At 34.9% G+C, this 15751-nt stretch overlaps 1 protein-coding gene across 1 annotated transcript in view; it reads left to right on the top strand.

Annotated features, from left to right (window-relative positions):
* Window positions 1–15306, top strand: part of LOC149779439 (pre-mRNA-processing factor 40 homolog A-like) — a 104738-nt gene extending 89432 nt beyond the window's left edge. The window contains exons 22-26 of the mRNA XM_089940100.1: window positions 5760–5862; window positions 7070–7131; window positions 11283–11363; window positions 14260–14383; window positions 15060–15306. Coding sequence (XP_089796226.1) covers window positions 5760–5862; window positions 7070–7131; window positions 11283–11363; window positions 14260–14352 — 339 coding nt within the window. The 3' untranslated portion in view covers window positions 14353–14383; window positions 15060–15306. The remainder of the gene's footprint in view (window positions 1–5759; window positions 5863–7069; window positions 7132–11282; window positions 11364–14259; window positions 14384–15059) is intronic.
* The last annotated feature ends 445 nt before the right edge of the window (window positions 15307–15751 follow it).

The following is a 15751-nucleotide window of genomic DNA, read 5'->3' as shown; positions in this document are numbered from 1 at the left end:
TAGACGATTGATAGACCAAAGGCAGCTAATTATATTCATATTAACACCAAATTTCAAGATGGAAACATCATGATTGGTTCACCTTTACATAACAAGGAATGAGCTTTAAATCAGTCTCAATGTGAATGATGTTTACTTTTATGTCCATATCTATCCATCCTGACCTGACAAAATTTTTATTTGATTCATATTCCAAGGAACCATGTACCAATTTTGAGTGCTGCCATGCAGACTAAATCTCAGCCCATGAATGTTTACAAAAAACAGTCAATAGCATCTCCTTGTTCTGGCCTTCCTGTCACCAGCCACTTCAGCATACCTAGACAACTTCAGGAACACAAAATAAGTACTGTTTTGCTACAGGATATGAACAGCCTTATCCCATTTTTCACTTGCCTGGACCTTTTAGTGAATTGTAAAAAGACTGATCATATTCTGTCTCAACATTTCACCCATCTTGGTATGGAATTTTTGATCCATCTCAATCTGATTCACCTTCCTCCTTGGATTATCAAGCTGTCATGATTGATCTCTAACAGGAGGGTCTTCCAGTGAGGGATTTTCTGCAACTCAGTTTGCTGATACTGGCTGCCATGTATAGCCTATCATGAGCTGAAAACTGTGTTAAACGCATAACCAAGCAACCAAGCACAGTGGTAGATTTGATTCCTCTTGTCCACATAGATATGTGCCCATTGCAGATGGCATTGCTTGTTCAGTGAGACCCATTTTCTGGTGGTCTAGATCAGCACAGCTTGATCTCTACAGAGATGAAATGGTCGGATGACAGGCAATGGCTTATGGCAGGAATTTATTCGAACCAGACCATGATTTGTATGGATGCCTATTCTTTCACCTGGGGGCTCACCTGTCGCTTTAGCTGGAACCATGGAGGAGATATCTCTTCATTTAAATCTTTTGTAAATTAAGGCTGTAAGGAATGCCTTTCATTCTTGATTAGAGATCCTATATGGGGAAAGCGATCCTCCTTATATTGGACAGTTCTGTTGTAGACACTTACTCTCGCAAACACAAGAGATCAAATCATCCAACTTATGCATCCTCGTCTGGGAGTTTCTATTGCTGGTGCACAGGATAAGTCTAAATCAGACAGTCTTGTCAGACTCATTGTTCTGGCAGATTCTCTGTCAAGAAGGGGTCAAATTCAACACAATTAGTGGTCCCATTATCTTTCAGTCCTTCAGTGGATTTCCACACTTTTAGTGGCATTTGGTGATGGATCTTTTTGTGATGAGGTTAAATCTCAAACTGCCCACCTTTGTCTCTCTAATGCCTTATCCAGAAACCAGATTCTTAGTTAGTTGTGATGGGATCTGGGACTATACCTTCCTGCCATTTGTTCTGAGTCCAAGAGTCAGTCAGATAATCAAGGACCAGATTTGCAGTGTGGTTCTGGTAACCTCACTTAGATGGCACAAATCATGGGCACTTTGAAAGTGTATGAAAATATTGACCCTTTGAATGCCTCAGTCTCATAGATAACTGTTTTCTTTCCTCTGGCTTTTCAATGAGAAAAAATTTAACTCTCGTTACAATGGCTAACTTCTTTTTCTGACTTTTCAAACAGGAAAAGTTTGTTCCAGTCATTGTTGGAGAATATCACTCCATGACTTAAACAGACTCATGTGTCATGATTAAATGAATATAGGGCACAATAAGGATGTCATTCTTGTTGGTCAACTTGACCGAAATAGGTGGTAATCATTCACCATGTTTCCTAAATGGAATCTTTTATTGGTTCTAACTTGGCTGAACTCGATGAACTTCAAGCCTTAGCCACTGTATCTTTGAAGTTTTTTTACACACTTGCTTTCTGATATTACTAGCCTCAGTATACAGGGTGGGTGAGTTGCAGACCTTTTCAATGGATGTGAGCTATCTCTAGTTCTGGTTGGATGGGATCCATATTCCTCATGATACAGTAAAGTTTTGAACTGGCTGCTATCTTTGGACAATCAAAAGTTGTCATCCTCTCATTCTTTCTGTTTCTCTCTCTCTCTGTTTTCCTCACTCTCTCTCTCAGTTGATGTTGTCAAAACAGTGAAATGCACTGAGAAGAACCTTGGGTCCAAAAAAACATTTTTTTATTCTTGCTCTGACAGGAAAAGATAATATAAGCCCTCAAGCTCTGGTGTGTGTGGCTGAAATGAGTATTTCTGTATTTGAGATTCAAGCAATCTCAGCAAGTCTCACTTTTTAACACAGTTTTCTGATCCAAGATATATTAGAAGCCATTTTGTTTGTCATGCACAATCAACCATCTTAAGATTTGATCTCCAAGATCTAGCATTACAGAGATGTGAATTGAGTCTGGTGGCTGTGGGCCAGTGGACAACCTGACCATTTTAAGATTTGATCTCCAAGATCTAGCATTACAGAGATGTGAATTGAATCTGATGGCTTTGGGCCAGTGGACAACCTGACCATTTGAAGATTAGCATAAGCTTCTCACAGATGCATGTTTATAGCTTTCTCTGGATTCATCCATATTTTTTTTTACTTGATAAGGATAAGTTATTTGGGTCATGTGACCATTGGTTGTGCTATTGTTACATTAGCAGATCAGTTTATCATTTTTAAAATGAATTCTTGTTTTGAATCCAGTGGTAACAGTTGGATGTTCATACAGGTCCTTATGCTCCTCCTCTTACTCCTCAATCTCCTACATAATGTTAATGTGTTTGGAGAATATATTTGGATGAGAAAGTGAATTTTTTAGTAAATTATATTTTTTGAGTATACCCATGCACATTACGGGTGAACCCTCACACACCTACCCCTAACTTCAGGCATATTCTTTATTGATGTATCACTCAGCTTAAACTGGTCTACTGTTGCTATCTGGCGGTGAAAAGGTGCGGTAATGGGTAAGAGGTTTTTCCCTTTATATGTATATTTATACCACATACATTAAAAATAACATGGCTTTTAAAGTGTTGGTATAAAGCATTGTTATATCAAATTGTGATCCGCCCATGGTGCAATAATGCACATATATAAACATTCTTAGAATTGTGCGCTGTTGGGTCTATTCCTGTAGATCAATGATGAATTTCCACTCATTAATTATCAGTGACATATGAAAACAATGATAAAAAGTAATAATAATCCCTGTTTTCTAAATGAATTGAACATGGTACACAATTTAATTGCAATCGTTTCTTTTACCATTTCCCCCTCCCTTCTCATGCACAAGGGACAAAATATGCAGAAATCTGGAGTGAGAGAGAAAAATAAATTGGGTTGGATTTTTTTAAAAAAATGAAACTGAAATCGCACCAAGTAACCTACAATATCATTCTTCATAACATTATGTTTACACTTCCTTTGGGATCTATCTAAAGTGTTTATATAATCAATGATACAAAGTTGCAGTTGCCTAACGACACAGTATGGTTAATGTCTTAGTTACAGGGCACACATATGTAATGTGTTTAAGGCTTTGTTGATGTTGTTGTTTCTTAAACCTATTATAAGGTTCTAAAAATCAATTATTATTAATTAAATATGAAAATATCCAATGGCTGCCTTCCCTCTCTTTCTCTGTTGACCATTATATCAAGATAATGGCAAAATTCCATGAAATGATGAGAATAGAGGATTTTCACTTGTGTAATACCACAATGTCTCTGGACCTATGAGGAATGATGGTAAATGTTACGTCAAACCAACCAAAGGGAGAGAGAGAAATTTATGGTCGGTAGTAATGGTAATTAAAGCAGCATAATGACTTAGATCAACTTTAAATATATTAAAATATTTTAATTATCTCTTGTTGATTCGTTGTTTCACTTGGATCCTATTCCACACTAATTTCCTTGTGCCTGTATGTCAATGCATTGATCAGCATAGTATTAAAAAATCTATGTGTCTGTAGGCCTAGTGCTCTACTTTCTTCATTAAAACCATCTTTCATGTATAAATCATAAGTGTAACTTATATCGATTTAATCAGTGTGAATAAAAATAGAAACTCAAAAATGAAAACAATTAACTTATCAATATGAAAAGGCAATTGTGATTAGGCACAAAAAGACAAGATGTACACATTTTTCATTAGAAGGAAATGAGGCTCACCTAGTTTCCTTTAATGAAAAATTGGAGTGATATATATTTGGAAATATGTTGCTTCTTTTATTTTTTGAACTTCTATTTTCATTCATAATGGGGGCCCCCGAGTGGCCGAGTGGTCTAAAGCACTCACCGTTCCGGATCACTGCCATCTCACCTCTGTCTGCGTATGTTCGAGTCCAAGGCTCGGCTAGCGTGGGTACGTGGGAAAGCCTGACAGTAGCTTCTTGTGGGTCGGTGGTTCTTTCCTGGGTTTTCCAGGGTTCTTCCTCCACCAGTTATACTGGCCGCCATATATGGCCTATCTTGTGCTGAAAAATGGCGTTAAACCCTAGAACAACAACAATCATTCATAATGATTAAATAAATAGAAGATACACTTGTAATTCAAACATAAAAGATGTTTTAAATCAAGAAAGTAGAGCACTATAAGCTCAGAATGGTTGAATATTGAACATGCTGACTGACATATTGAAACGAGTGGGAAATATAAACTAAGCAAAATGAGGAATCAGTAAGAGGTAATTCAAACATTTAAATGTATTTACAGTTGATCTAAGTCATTATGATTTAACTAACATAGCTATTTACCATACAATTGTTTGTCGTTGTCTCCATTTCTAACTTTCCCTTTCCATTAGTTTGTGTGACTACATTTTGCCATCATTCATACGACCTGACACATTGTCTCATGACAGTTAAAAATACACCATGCTTGTTTTTTCAATGAGTTTTGCTGGTTTGGTAAAAAGGAAAAGAGAGATATAGAGAGAGAGATGTACTGGGTTGGTCAAACATATGCTAATAGACTGTACAAGTGAGATAGATGGAGCTAGGGAGACATACCATAAAGGCATTTATTCATTGTCTGTCCCCATTTTTTTTATTGGTCAGTTAGTCTGCCACCTTATCAAGCAACACAGTGAGAGAGAATGGCTGGTGCGTGTGTGTAAGCCTTCCTGCTAGCCAATAAATGTACCGTACAGTCTTGACAGGCTATTGGTATTGTGAACACTATTAAATTCCCATGCAATGTGTATACCTAACTATTATAAAGTCCCAGGTTCTTGTAAGTTACTTGGTGTAAGGTCAGTTTTTTTCTCTGTCACTCTACAGACTTCCCCCATATTCTCTCCCTTATGAATGAGGAATGAGAGAGAGAGAGACATCAGAGAGGATTTTGATGAAATTTTGTACGGGTGATTATTAATATTTTTGTAAATTATTTACTGTTCTGATTGATGTTTTCCACTTTCTGCATGCAGTATGAAACTGAAATTATAGCTGAAACAAAAAGATTGACAAAACATGACCTTTGTATGCATGCCTGGCAGATCTCTTATTGATTTAAGTCCATTTTGAGTTTCCATTGAAAAAAATCAGTCTCAAATTCAAGTTTATAAGTTATATGATTTCCATATCAGGGGGAAAAAAATTATTGATCCATCTCCATACTCATTACAGACAGGTAAATGTGGTCATTGAACTAAGTTTTGTGTTTAAGTCAGCAATTGTGGTAGGGTATCAATGTTCCATGAACACATTTCTCATTTATGGTCTTATTTGCCATGTGCATTTCTAGATATCCAGTCTAGTTTCTCTTTTGAATAAATTTTATTTAGAATATTAAAAATTGTATTAAAAGCATTTTCCAAACTTTTTTGTCAGACTGAAGTGTCAGAAGATGAGAGTTCCAGACATAGATCAAAGAAAAAGAAGAAACATCGGTCAGAGTCCAGGTCAAGATCACCTAGCTATCACTCAGAATCAGGTAATGCTATTGTATTTGCACCATTCCAATCACCAGTTATGGCTGTCCAGTGGTGATCAGCAAAGTTGATTGACACCTTACGCTAATGGCAGTAGTGTGTTTCGATATAACAATCTTTGTCATGGTTTGTACAATGTTTTGAAAATCCTTGAAATTGAAAAGTATTTGAAATGTGACAAATTTGATTTATCCTTGATCCTTTTGACATAATCCTTGAATTTATTTTAGAGAATTCAAAACATTAAAATGGAATAAATAATAGAATTTTTAGAAGTTATGCAGTGATTAAGAAACGTATCAGGAAAGTTCATTGTCTCTCATAAAATGTTTCTTGAAAACTTTTCAAAGTCCTTGGAAAGTTTGAGAAACAATAATCTGGGGCTATAGAAACCATGTTTATAATACAGAATGTTATCAATTTTTAGTGTCGTTGCAGTGACAACATATAATGTATATCATGGGAAAAATTTTAATGGGATCAATTTAAATCAGTTATTCTCCAATTTAAAATTAAATTTTATATCTCTGACAAACGAAATCGCAACATATACCTTGTATATCCTATGTTGCTTTCAGTGCAATAAAATAATCTTACAGTGTTGTCCAGAATACTTTTATATCCCAATTTGTATATCACAGCTCAGTTTCATTGTAGCTTGTTCAATACTATTTTTGTTCAGAAGTGGTATGAATGTTGATAGATTATTTGAACCTTGGAGCAACCACAAGAAATACATATTTGAGTTGCTTCCACTTTGATTGTTAGTGATTTTCCATCAAGGATGCCCCAGTAGAATAAAATAATGACTTTCAACTAGTTGAATTTTACCTGTATTGGCATAATCTGCAAGGTAGGTTAGAACATAATTTTGTTGTTTAACCTGCAGCAAGACTGAGCATATTATGTTATGATGTTATACGTTCATCTGTTACTGATTTTGTCACTGCCAATAAGTTTATATATATAGTTGTTTGTGGGAAACTCATTGGTGTATACACCCCCCCACCCCCACCCCCCCGATTGTATGGCTCATTCTAACATGCTCCCCCCGCCATCTGACATGCACTGACACATTTTCCATTTTAGTCACTTACATTCTGCCATGTGCCCTCAAGATTTATAGACGTGGGAGGACAACTAACCAAATGCTTATTCCATCGAATCTTTTGGATATTTAAATAATCATTTTTTAAAATTGTGTTTCAGATAGAGAAGATCGTTCCTCCAAGAAACACAAGAAGAAATCAAAGAAGAAAAAGCATGCTTCTGTAAGTGCATAAGAAAATCTAAATCAATCAGTGCAATTCATAATCTAATAATCAGTACAATTCATAATCCAGTAATCAGTACAATTCGTAATCTAATAATCAGTACAATTCATAATCTAACAATCAGTACAATTCATAACCTAAATGTTTATCTGACCAAGCTATAAGGCCAAGTGGGCCTATAGTATTGCATCCATTGTGCATCACATGACTGAGGTTGTTCATCAAGAGTTGTTGCTTTCAGTTTCTGCTGGAAATTCTCTTCAGCAATTTTGATTTATTAAATTCCTTTAAAATTACTGCCAGCAAATTTCGTCCAATTAACAGAGAGCATCTTGACCTTGAGACCTTTCAAATTTTGTACAAATGTTTTAAGTCAGCCATCAAATATGAACACTGCTACTTAAAATCAGGAAAACATTTCTAAAACCATCTATTAGAATTGGACCTATGTTAATGTAGGCTGTTGAAATTAAGACCCTTCAAGATTGCATCACCAAATATGTCTCCCCTTGCTAAAGATAGTTATCCCTAATGACTTTTCCAAACCAACAGAATTTAAGCAAAATGACCATTTGGTATCATTTTCATATGATCAATACTGATGATTTTGATAGAACATCTAGTTTGGCTTCATTATGAAGGACAGAGAAACTTTATGCTACTCTTTTGTTGCACAGAACCTTTCCCTGTAAAGGTGTTTTACATTGCCATAAATTTTAGAATTCTCAATCATTATTTCATATATTGAAAACCAGAAAAGGACTGCTCATTACAAAATTGACTTAATTTAATCTGATTTAATGGAGATAATTCACGTATCAAAATTACCTAGACTGTTGCTTTATACCAATCTTCTTGAACAAAAACTCTCTTGAATTGTATGGACCATGTCTGAAATTTCATATGAAATTGATTCTGCTTTTGTCTATCAGTCGCCGTCTTTTGATACATCACAAATTATTTTTCTTGTGCTTTCAGATAACAAAAAATGTAGCATCAAAAATATCATATATATTCTTACATTGCTATTCAATATGCAACTTCTGTTTAGTACTGCGACCCAAATATACATGTCCATACAACATATTTTCTCAGGAACTTTACACATTTACTTTTTACCCTTGACCAACTGTTTTTATGCTGACTCTGTGAAGCATGTGATGCCACATTCTATATCCAACAGCTTAATAAATATGTTAAAGATTGCTGGTTTAATCATCTGATGAGTTTACATGTAATATTACCAAATGGATGGAAGTGATGAAAAAAGTGTAATCACTTAAATATTTTTGGGATTGGATGGACTTGTACATATTATTTTCAGTTAATGAAAATGTAATTTCTTTGGTACGTACATATCTTCAGTCTACATGACAAATACTGCAAACTGTGTCCAAATGTGAAGTGGATATTGTGTATCAGTTTAGTTACTAAATTGTTATACTTTGACCCAATTATTCTTTTTAAGAAGTTGATGTGAATACATTTAAGGCATTTTGTTGCCAAGCAACATGGACCTAAGTGTATATTTATACAGGGTTTAGCGATTGGGCAAACGATGTCAAGTTACTGAAATTATGTACATAATCACCCAAGTGGCACTGAATCTTTGGGAACTAAAACTAACCTTCAGGTCACATAAACAAATTTTTGAATAGTACAATTAAAAGCAGTAATAAACAAAGGTGAAAAGGGTGGGGCCGGGAAGTATCTATGGATGTGAGAAAAAACTTCCTTTTCCCCCTGTTGCAGTAGCAGTTAATTTCTCCATTACATCCATCATATCATCATCTTTTGCATTTCAACTGAAATGCCTGCTATTATGCAAATTTAGTTGCAAGATAGATTTTAATGCATTAGCAAATAATAATTTCAGTCAAAGCTTTATTGATAGACATTGTGTGCAGTTTATGTGTAATACAGTACAAGTTAAAGAAACAAAAAACTGTTAACAAAACATACTCTGCTTTTGAAACTTAAACTAAACCAATGTACTGAGATAAGTCATTTTATATTATGTTATAAGTTATTTTTTTGCATATCAAGCAATTTTAAGATTTTTTTTCTTCTTTTTCATAGTACTTTCTGACAGTGGCCCCATTCTTTTCTTGGTATTTAACCTTGGATTATTGTTGCTTTTAATTCCACGTCGGAGTTCATAATTTGTTCAAGAGACTGTAAACTTAAGTTTTGGTTGCCAAAGATTCAACCTTTTTGAGGCAGTTGTTCATTCCATTTCAGCAATTTCATATTGTTGGCTTAGTTTCTAAACCCTGTCTGAACATTTTTACATATTCGTTGTATTCATGTATTGTGGTATGTTATATCGAATGAATAACATACTGTACTAAATGAAGTCATATGTGCATCAACTTAGAATAAGTATACAGGTTTGCCTCATCAAAAAATATTTAATTGAATATGCTTTTTCATCACTCTAGCCTTTAAACTTGTCAATTGATTACACCAGCAATCATATATATTTTTTACCTTTTAGCAAAACAAACTCAGCAGCTTATGCTTATAGTATTCTGACACCATCCCATTTGTTTATACCCCCCTGCCAATTTAAAAAACAGAAGCATCATGGACATAAAAAATGCACAAAACTTACCCATTTCATTCATTGATTTAGAAATTTTAGCCTGATTGATGTTTGGGGGTCCCAAACACCTTGCAGACCTTAAGGCATACAGAAATTGCCCTTGAATTATGAACTTATTATTGTTGATGTAAAATCCTGATATTAATCTGTATAGGATTTGTCTGTATCTAGGTTGTGGTTTTAGACTTGGTTATGTTGGTCAGGAAACTAGACTAACTTTACAGGTGGTATTTTGGGGGCCGCGAGTGGCTGAGTGGTCTAAAGCACTCACCATTACGGATCACTGCCATCTCACCACTGTCTGCGTGAGTTCGATTCTCAGGCTCGGCTAACATTGGTACGTGATAAAGCCTGCTAGTAGCTTCTCATGGGTCGGTGGTTCTTACCGGGATTTTCCAGAGTTCTTCCTCCACCAATTATACTGGCCGCCATGTATCTCCTATCTTGTGCTGAAAAATGGCGTTAAACCCTACAACAACAACAACAGGTGGTATATTGTGTGTGTGTGTGTGTGTCATTTGGCTTTTTATTGTTGCTTTACCAATTTTAGTCATATTGCTACAATGTCTGCATGTGGTAGTTGATATTGATGTCTAGCACTGGGGCAACATGCCATAGACATATACAATTGGACATATAGCATCATGTCCCACCCAGTCACATTATCCTCACACCAGGCTGAACAGTCCTAGCACTAACCACTTAATGCAGAGTGCCAAGTGAGGCAACTGCTAGTACCATTTTTATAAATCTTTTATATAAATTGGCTGGGGTTTGAACCCATGACTTACCACATCCAAGGCAAACACTCTAACCACTTAGGCCACCAGAGCAGTCACAGGTGGTATATTAAATGTTTAATTCCATCCATGTTGTTAATGCAAAATGCCCATGTGATCCAGATTTTGCATTTATGTTATAACATTATCTGGAAATGTCCATCAGACGCTAACTTACTGAAGGCAGAGGGGACTATCAAGGCCCATACAACTGAAGAATATGCACAGAAGTATAAAGGAATATTCAGAGACTGCATTTAAAATAAACTGGAAGTCATTAAGGAAAAATATATTTTACAAACTATTTAGTTGAGTATAATGGTGTCTTCATTGTATCTGACCATACTTCTAAATTTTTCCAGTATTTATTTTCCAAGTCGACAAAAGTATCAAATGAAACTCATTACATCTTACTGAAAATTGGTATACCTTACACATAAATATAGATGGTCTTACTGAGACCTTTTTAGGGTTGGCAGATCTACATTTACTGGCTAAATTGGCCTTGAAAAAGTAAAGCTTAGGATTTAACAAGTTCATGATGCCAAATAAGAATACTACAGTCTTAAAAGTTGGGACATATATACTGACATTTATTGATTCAGTCTGCTGACGGAGAAACTAGTATATTTCAGTAAAGTTTACTTTTTTTTATTAATATGTCCCCATATGATATGCAGTTCAGTGACAGCTATCTACAGCAGTCAAGTTTGCACAGGATAATCACTTTTTTCTGTACAGTTTTTAAATTACTATTGTTTTAGCCAAGTGATGATGAAGAAAGGAGCTCTCGCAGCAAATCAACACGGAAGGAATCCTATACTCCTGAGGTCAGGAAAGACAAGGTGAGTGTTAAACTGGATCTAGTTGGGAATAAGTTAAGCCAGAATAGAAAAATCTGCATCCATATTGATCTTTATGAAAAAGTTCATAATTGTGACACTTGCGTGTCTGTTGTTGTTGAATATATGCCTGATTTGAAAGCAGGTCACTCAGGCTCAGAAATATATATATATGCCTGCAAGGGTCCATATGTGGTTTACAGTCACAGGTATACTTCAGTGTAATTTTAAATTGACCTGGCCAAAGGCCGTGTGAGCTTATGGCATGGCCATGCGTCCATCATGTATCTGTCAAAATTTTCTCTGACCATATTGCTATATTTGACTTCATCTCAAAAACTTCCAGGTCAGTTTGAATCAGACTTTGCAGGAATGTTTTATATGACATGCTCTACCAATATTGTGCATAGTGTGCCTCCCCTAGCAACCATGTGGCTTTCTTGAGAACCAGTTGTAAACATACATTTTTCTTGGGAACTGCTTGACCAATTTGGATCATACTTTGCAGAACTATTCCTTAGGACATCATGTCTGGTGTGGCTTCCCAAACAGTGTTGTGGCTTGAGCAGACAGGTGGAAACCCTTTTTTGAACCTCTTTATAATGACTATGCAATATTTAATCACACTTGATAACAATGTTTTTTGAAGCATGTTTTAAAAAATTGTCTTAGGTGGCTTCCCTAATGGTGTGTGGATACCATAGCAAAGATATGGAAATCTTATTTGCAACTATTTTCATTCTATTTATTTTTTGTGGGTAACAATTTTCATGGTTTATGGGTTTTTTAAAAATAAAAAATTAAATAGACAGTTTCATAAATTTGCATCTTTCAATTTCCTTATTTGTAAGTATTTAATTTCATGGACTAACCTCTGCAATTACCAAAATAAAGAATACAAAAGAACATAAATATGCCAAAAACAAAATTGGTGCTGGTTTCAGTGCTGTAAACAGTACTATTGCCAGTATGAGCACAGATCAAACACCTGTTACAGTTAGTCCTTTTTTTTACACACGTCTAAATGGTGTCCAGTATCTGTAATTTCCACTTGCTGCTTTATATCATTATTTTGAGATAAGTAAGGATAAAGTAAATGCATAAGGTATTCAAACACTAATATTAATGAAAAAGAAAATATAATAAATGATACTAGTATACGAAAATATTTAATTCTTATTCAAATCGATTCTTCATTCATGTGAAACTGATGTCAAAAAATTAAATTCCTTGTGAAAGATCTCATTTTGTCCATGCATGCTTAATCCCGTTGAACAACATGTCTTTAAAACACTAGAACATGTATGCTTAAGCACGTTTAATAAGAAAACACCATATATATACTAATTACAGCAGAGTATTTAAGCTCACATTTCACCGATTTACGAACAGGACCATTGCATCAACATTGTGTCAATATAGTCTGCTGGTACACACAAAGGCTTATCAGGTAAATACTCCTGAAATTGTTGAATTCAATGCCTCCAGCATTCTCAAAGCCAGGGATAATTAGGTCCAGTCTTTCATAAATTTTCAGGGGAGACAATTATCCATTTGGCAGGAATCAGCTTGATTGATTAGGTTTTAAAGTCTCCAGTCCTGTTTAGCATACCTGTTGTGGAAGTGGATTTTAATTTTTCTTTGTAGTCGTTATTTATTGTAAAATCTAGTGGATGAAGTTGGTTTGTACACAAGGTAGGCTCAAAACAATGGAGCAATTCCATCATTTTTTAATTTAGTTAACATCTTCACACTTTGATTTGCTCTGAGGACATCAAACCTGGACACTGCTTGCTAACTGCATTGAGCATGCAGCAGTTGGTCACATTATAGGTTCACATGAGGAATGATGACATTAACCAAACTGTTGGGGGCCTACATTGAATTTTGCCACCCTTAAGCCAGTGTGTTAACATCACAGTCATCAGAAAGCAAGGTACCACTTTATGGATATTTTTTTAAGGAAGAGATCATACATATGTTCCTTAATAACTGACTAGCTTAGTGTTGTTGGCTGCATTAGCTCCCTTTGGAGTTGAGACAAGTGGTACATCTTGACAGATGTTTGATTGGTGCTCATACGGTATTGTAGTATTGTTTTATCCATTGAAGAGACTGCCTTTTGGTGTCAGAATAGTTTTGTTCTGTATATTCTTCTTGTTAGACATTTGTGTAGGTCAATCCATGAAATTAAAGTGTGGCAGGCAAAATTATCAGTTCAAGTACCCACAAAAATATTTCTTTTACAAAATCATGAAAATTGAGATTCATGAAAATAAATGATGCTGCAGTAGGTCAATGAAACTTTGTTGAGCTTTAACACTGTCCTTAAAGTTGTACCATTTTGACACTGATATTTTGTGGGTGATGTCATCATTGGCTTTGTTCATATGTGAACCAAACACATGACCAGCTGTCCCCTTACTTAATGCTGGTAATGGTAGCCATGTGTATTGGTGAAAGCAGCTTAAGATAAAATGAGAGATCAGTATGTGGTTCTGAGAAATGGACTGGTGTGATTTTGGGATTTGTACCTGATAAATGTTTGTGTAATGGAAGATTTGATTGACATGATGTTTATTTAGTGGTTTAAACCAAAAAATATATATTTAATGTGTGCTTCAAGCAATAGTTGTTGTATATAAAAAATAACGTATACAGAATATATATGTCTCTTAATGTTCCTTTTGATTAAAATCATTACAGGAAGTGAGATGTGCTTTCACAAAGATTTAAATTGTAACAGTAATTTGCTTATATAATCAGTAAATATAGTTTTCCATTTATCAATGTAGATTATTCATTCAGATGGATCACGACTGTTAGTTCTTGGCAGCCATAACATTATGCTTTGGAACACATAGGTGATGTACAAATGCCAAATCTTTTTTTTTTTCAGCATGGAGACTGGCACTCATCAGAAAGTGACTTGAGTGAGGGGGAACTGGAAAAGAAACGCAGAATTCTCTTACAGCAGCTAGAGCAGTCCTGAGAATATTTTGATTTAAGGACCCACACATTCGGTTTGAACATTATCTTTATTACAGGATATTCTTGAAGAGTTATGCCCCTTCCATTACATTTGTATTTGCTGTTGGCATTGGCATATATTAATGACTTTGACAGAATTTGCGACACAGATGTGAAATTCATCATTACAGTTAAATGCAGATCAATACTTGGTTTGCATTTTGTTTAAGAAGAAATGTTCTTAAGTATGCACACTTAAAGCTTGGTCATATTAGATTGTATTTATAGGATAGGTTACATTCCATACCATGTTTCAGCCAGTCTTTTTTTATAGCTTTTTGTGGATCAGAAAGTTGTTTGCCCAAGGAAAATTGCTTTTGATTTCATGCTATGGATTCAGTATTTCTTGAGTTTACTTAATACTTCTTAGGTTTCACTTTTTGGACTGTGCAGTCAGCATTAGTTGTACTGCAGAGTATTCACACCCATCCATTCTAGTGTGTGAATAAAAAGAACTCTATTCACCCTCTTTTTTCTGTGGTTTAATTGCTAGATAAATTAATACACTCAGGTTGAATACTATGCTGAGAACTATTTCATGCTTGTATTTTGAATTATATGAAAAAATGAAAACTGAAATAATGAAATAATGAAATTTTTTTTCTGCATTGAGGCTTCATATATTCATGTAATGCTCCACAGTTGTGTATGAATGTTTTTCATTTTCAGATAAATAACGCAGCATGTCATTATTCCCAGTGTCATCAGATGAAAGAAAAAGAATGAATGGGAGGATGGAACTCTTTGTTATATTATGTATATTGCATTATTTTACCAACAGCAAAACAAATTCCTAAAACATTTCATTTTGATTTGATAGCAAAATAAATTTTGTTTTTCATGTATAATTCATTCATAATGTACAAAAAGATCATGTATTTGTGTCACAGATGAGAATAAATTAAATGAAATTGTGTTAACATTGTTATCTTTTCCCTGACCTGAATAAGAATAACTGTGGCAGTCAGACATTGGTCATTGTTGTGGGAATTGTGGGAATTCAAATGCTGACTCTTTTCTTGAGCTCAAAATTTTATTAGCCATAGATGATTTTTAGCTCTTATAGCAGTAAGGTCATGTAAGCTTATGGCATAATCCTTTATCAGTTATGCATTCACAATTGCTATTTCAGTTTCTTCTTCAGAAGAAAAAAATGCTTGGCAAAATTGCACATGATTTTCAGTAAGCATTCTGTCATTAATGTCTTTCAGAGTTATTTAAGGGATCCTGCTCCTTCAGTATGGCAGCCATTACTAAAATAGACACTTTTAAACACCTCAAAACCCGCTGAGCAGAGTTTGACCAAATATGACAGAAAACATCCATGTATGAAGGTTTATCAGATATTTTCAGATGATGCC

Source organism: Sinohyriopsis cumingii, chromosome 17 (assembly GCF_028554795.1).
Source record: "Sinohyriopsis cumingii isolate HCF-2022 chromosome 17, ASM2855479v2, whole genome shotgun sequence".
NCBI classification, from domain to species: domain Eukaryota; kingdom Metazoa; phylum Mollusca; class Bivalvia; order Unionida; family Unionidae; genus Sinohyriopsis; species Sinohyriopsis cumingii.
Note: the sequence above shows the minus strand (reverse complement) of the source record. Positions and strands in the feature narration are given on the sequence as shown.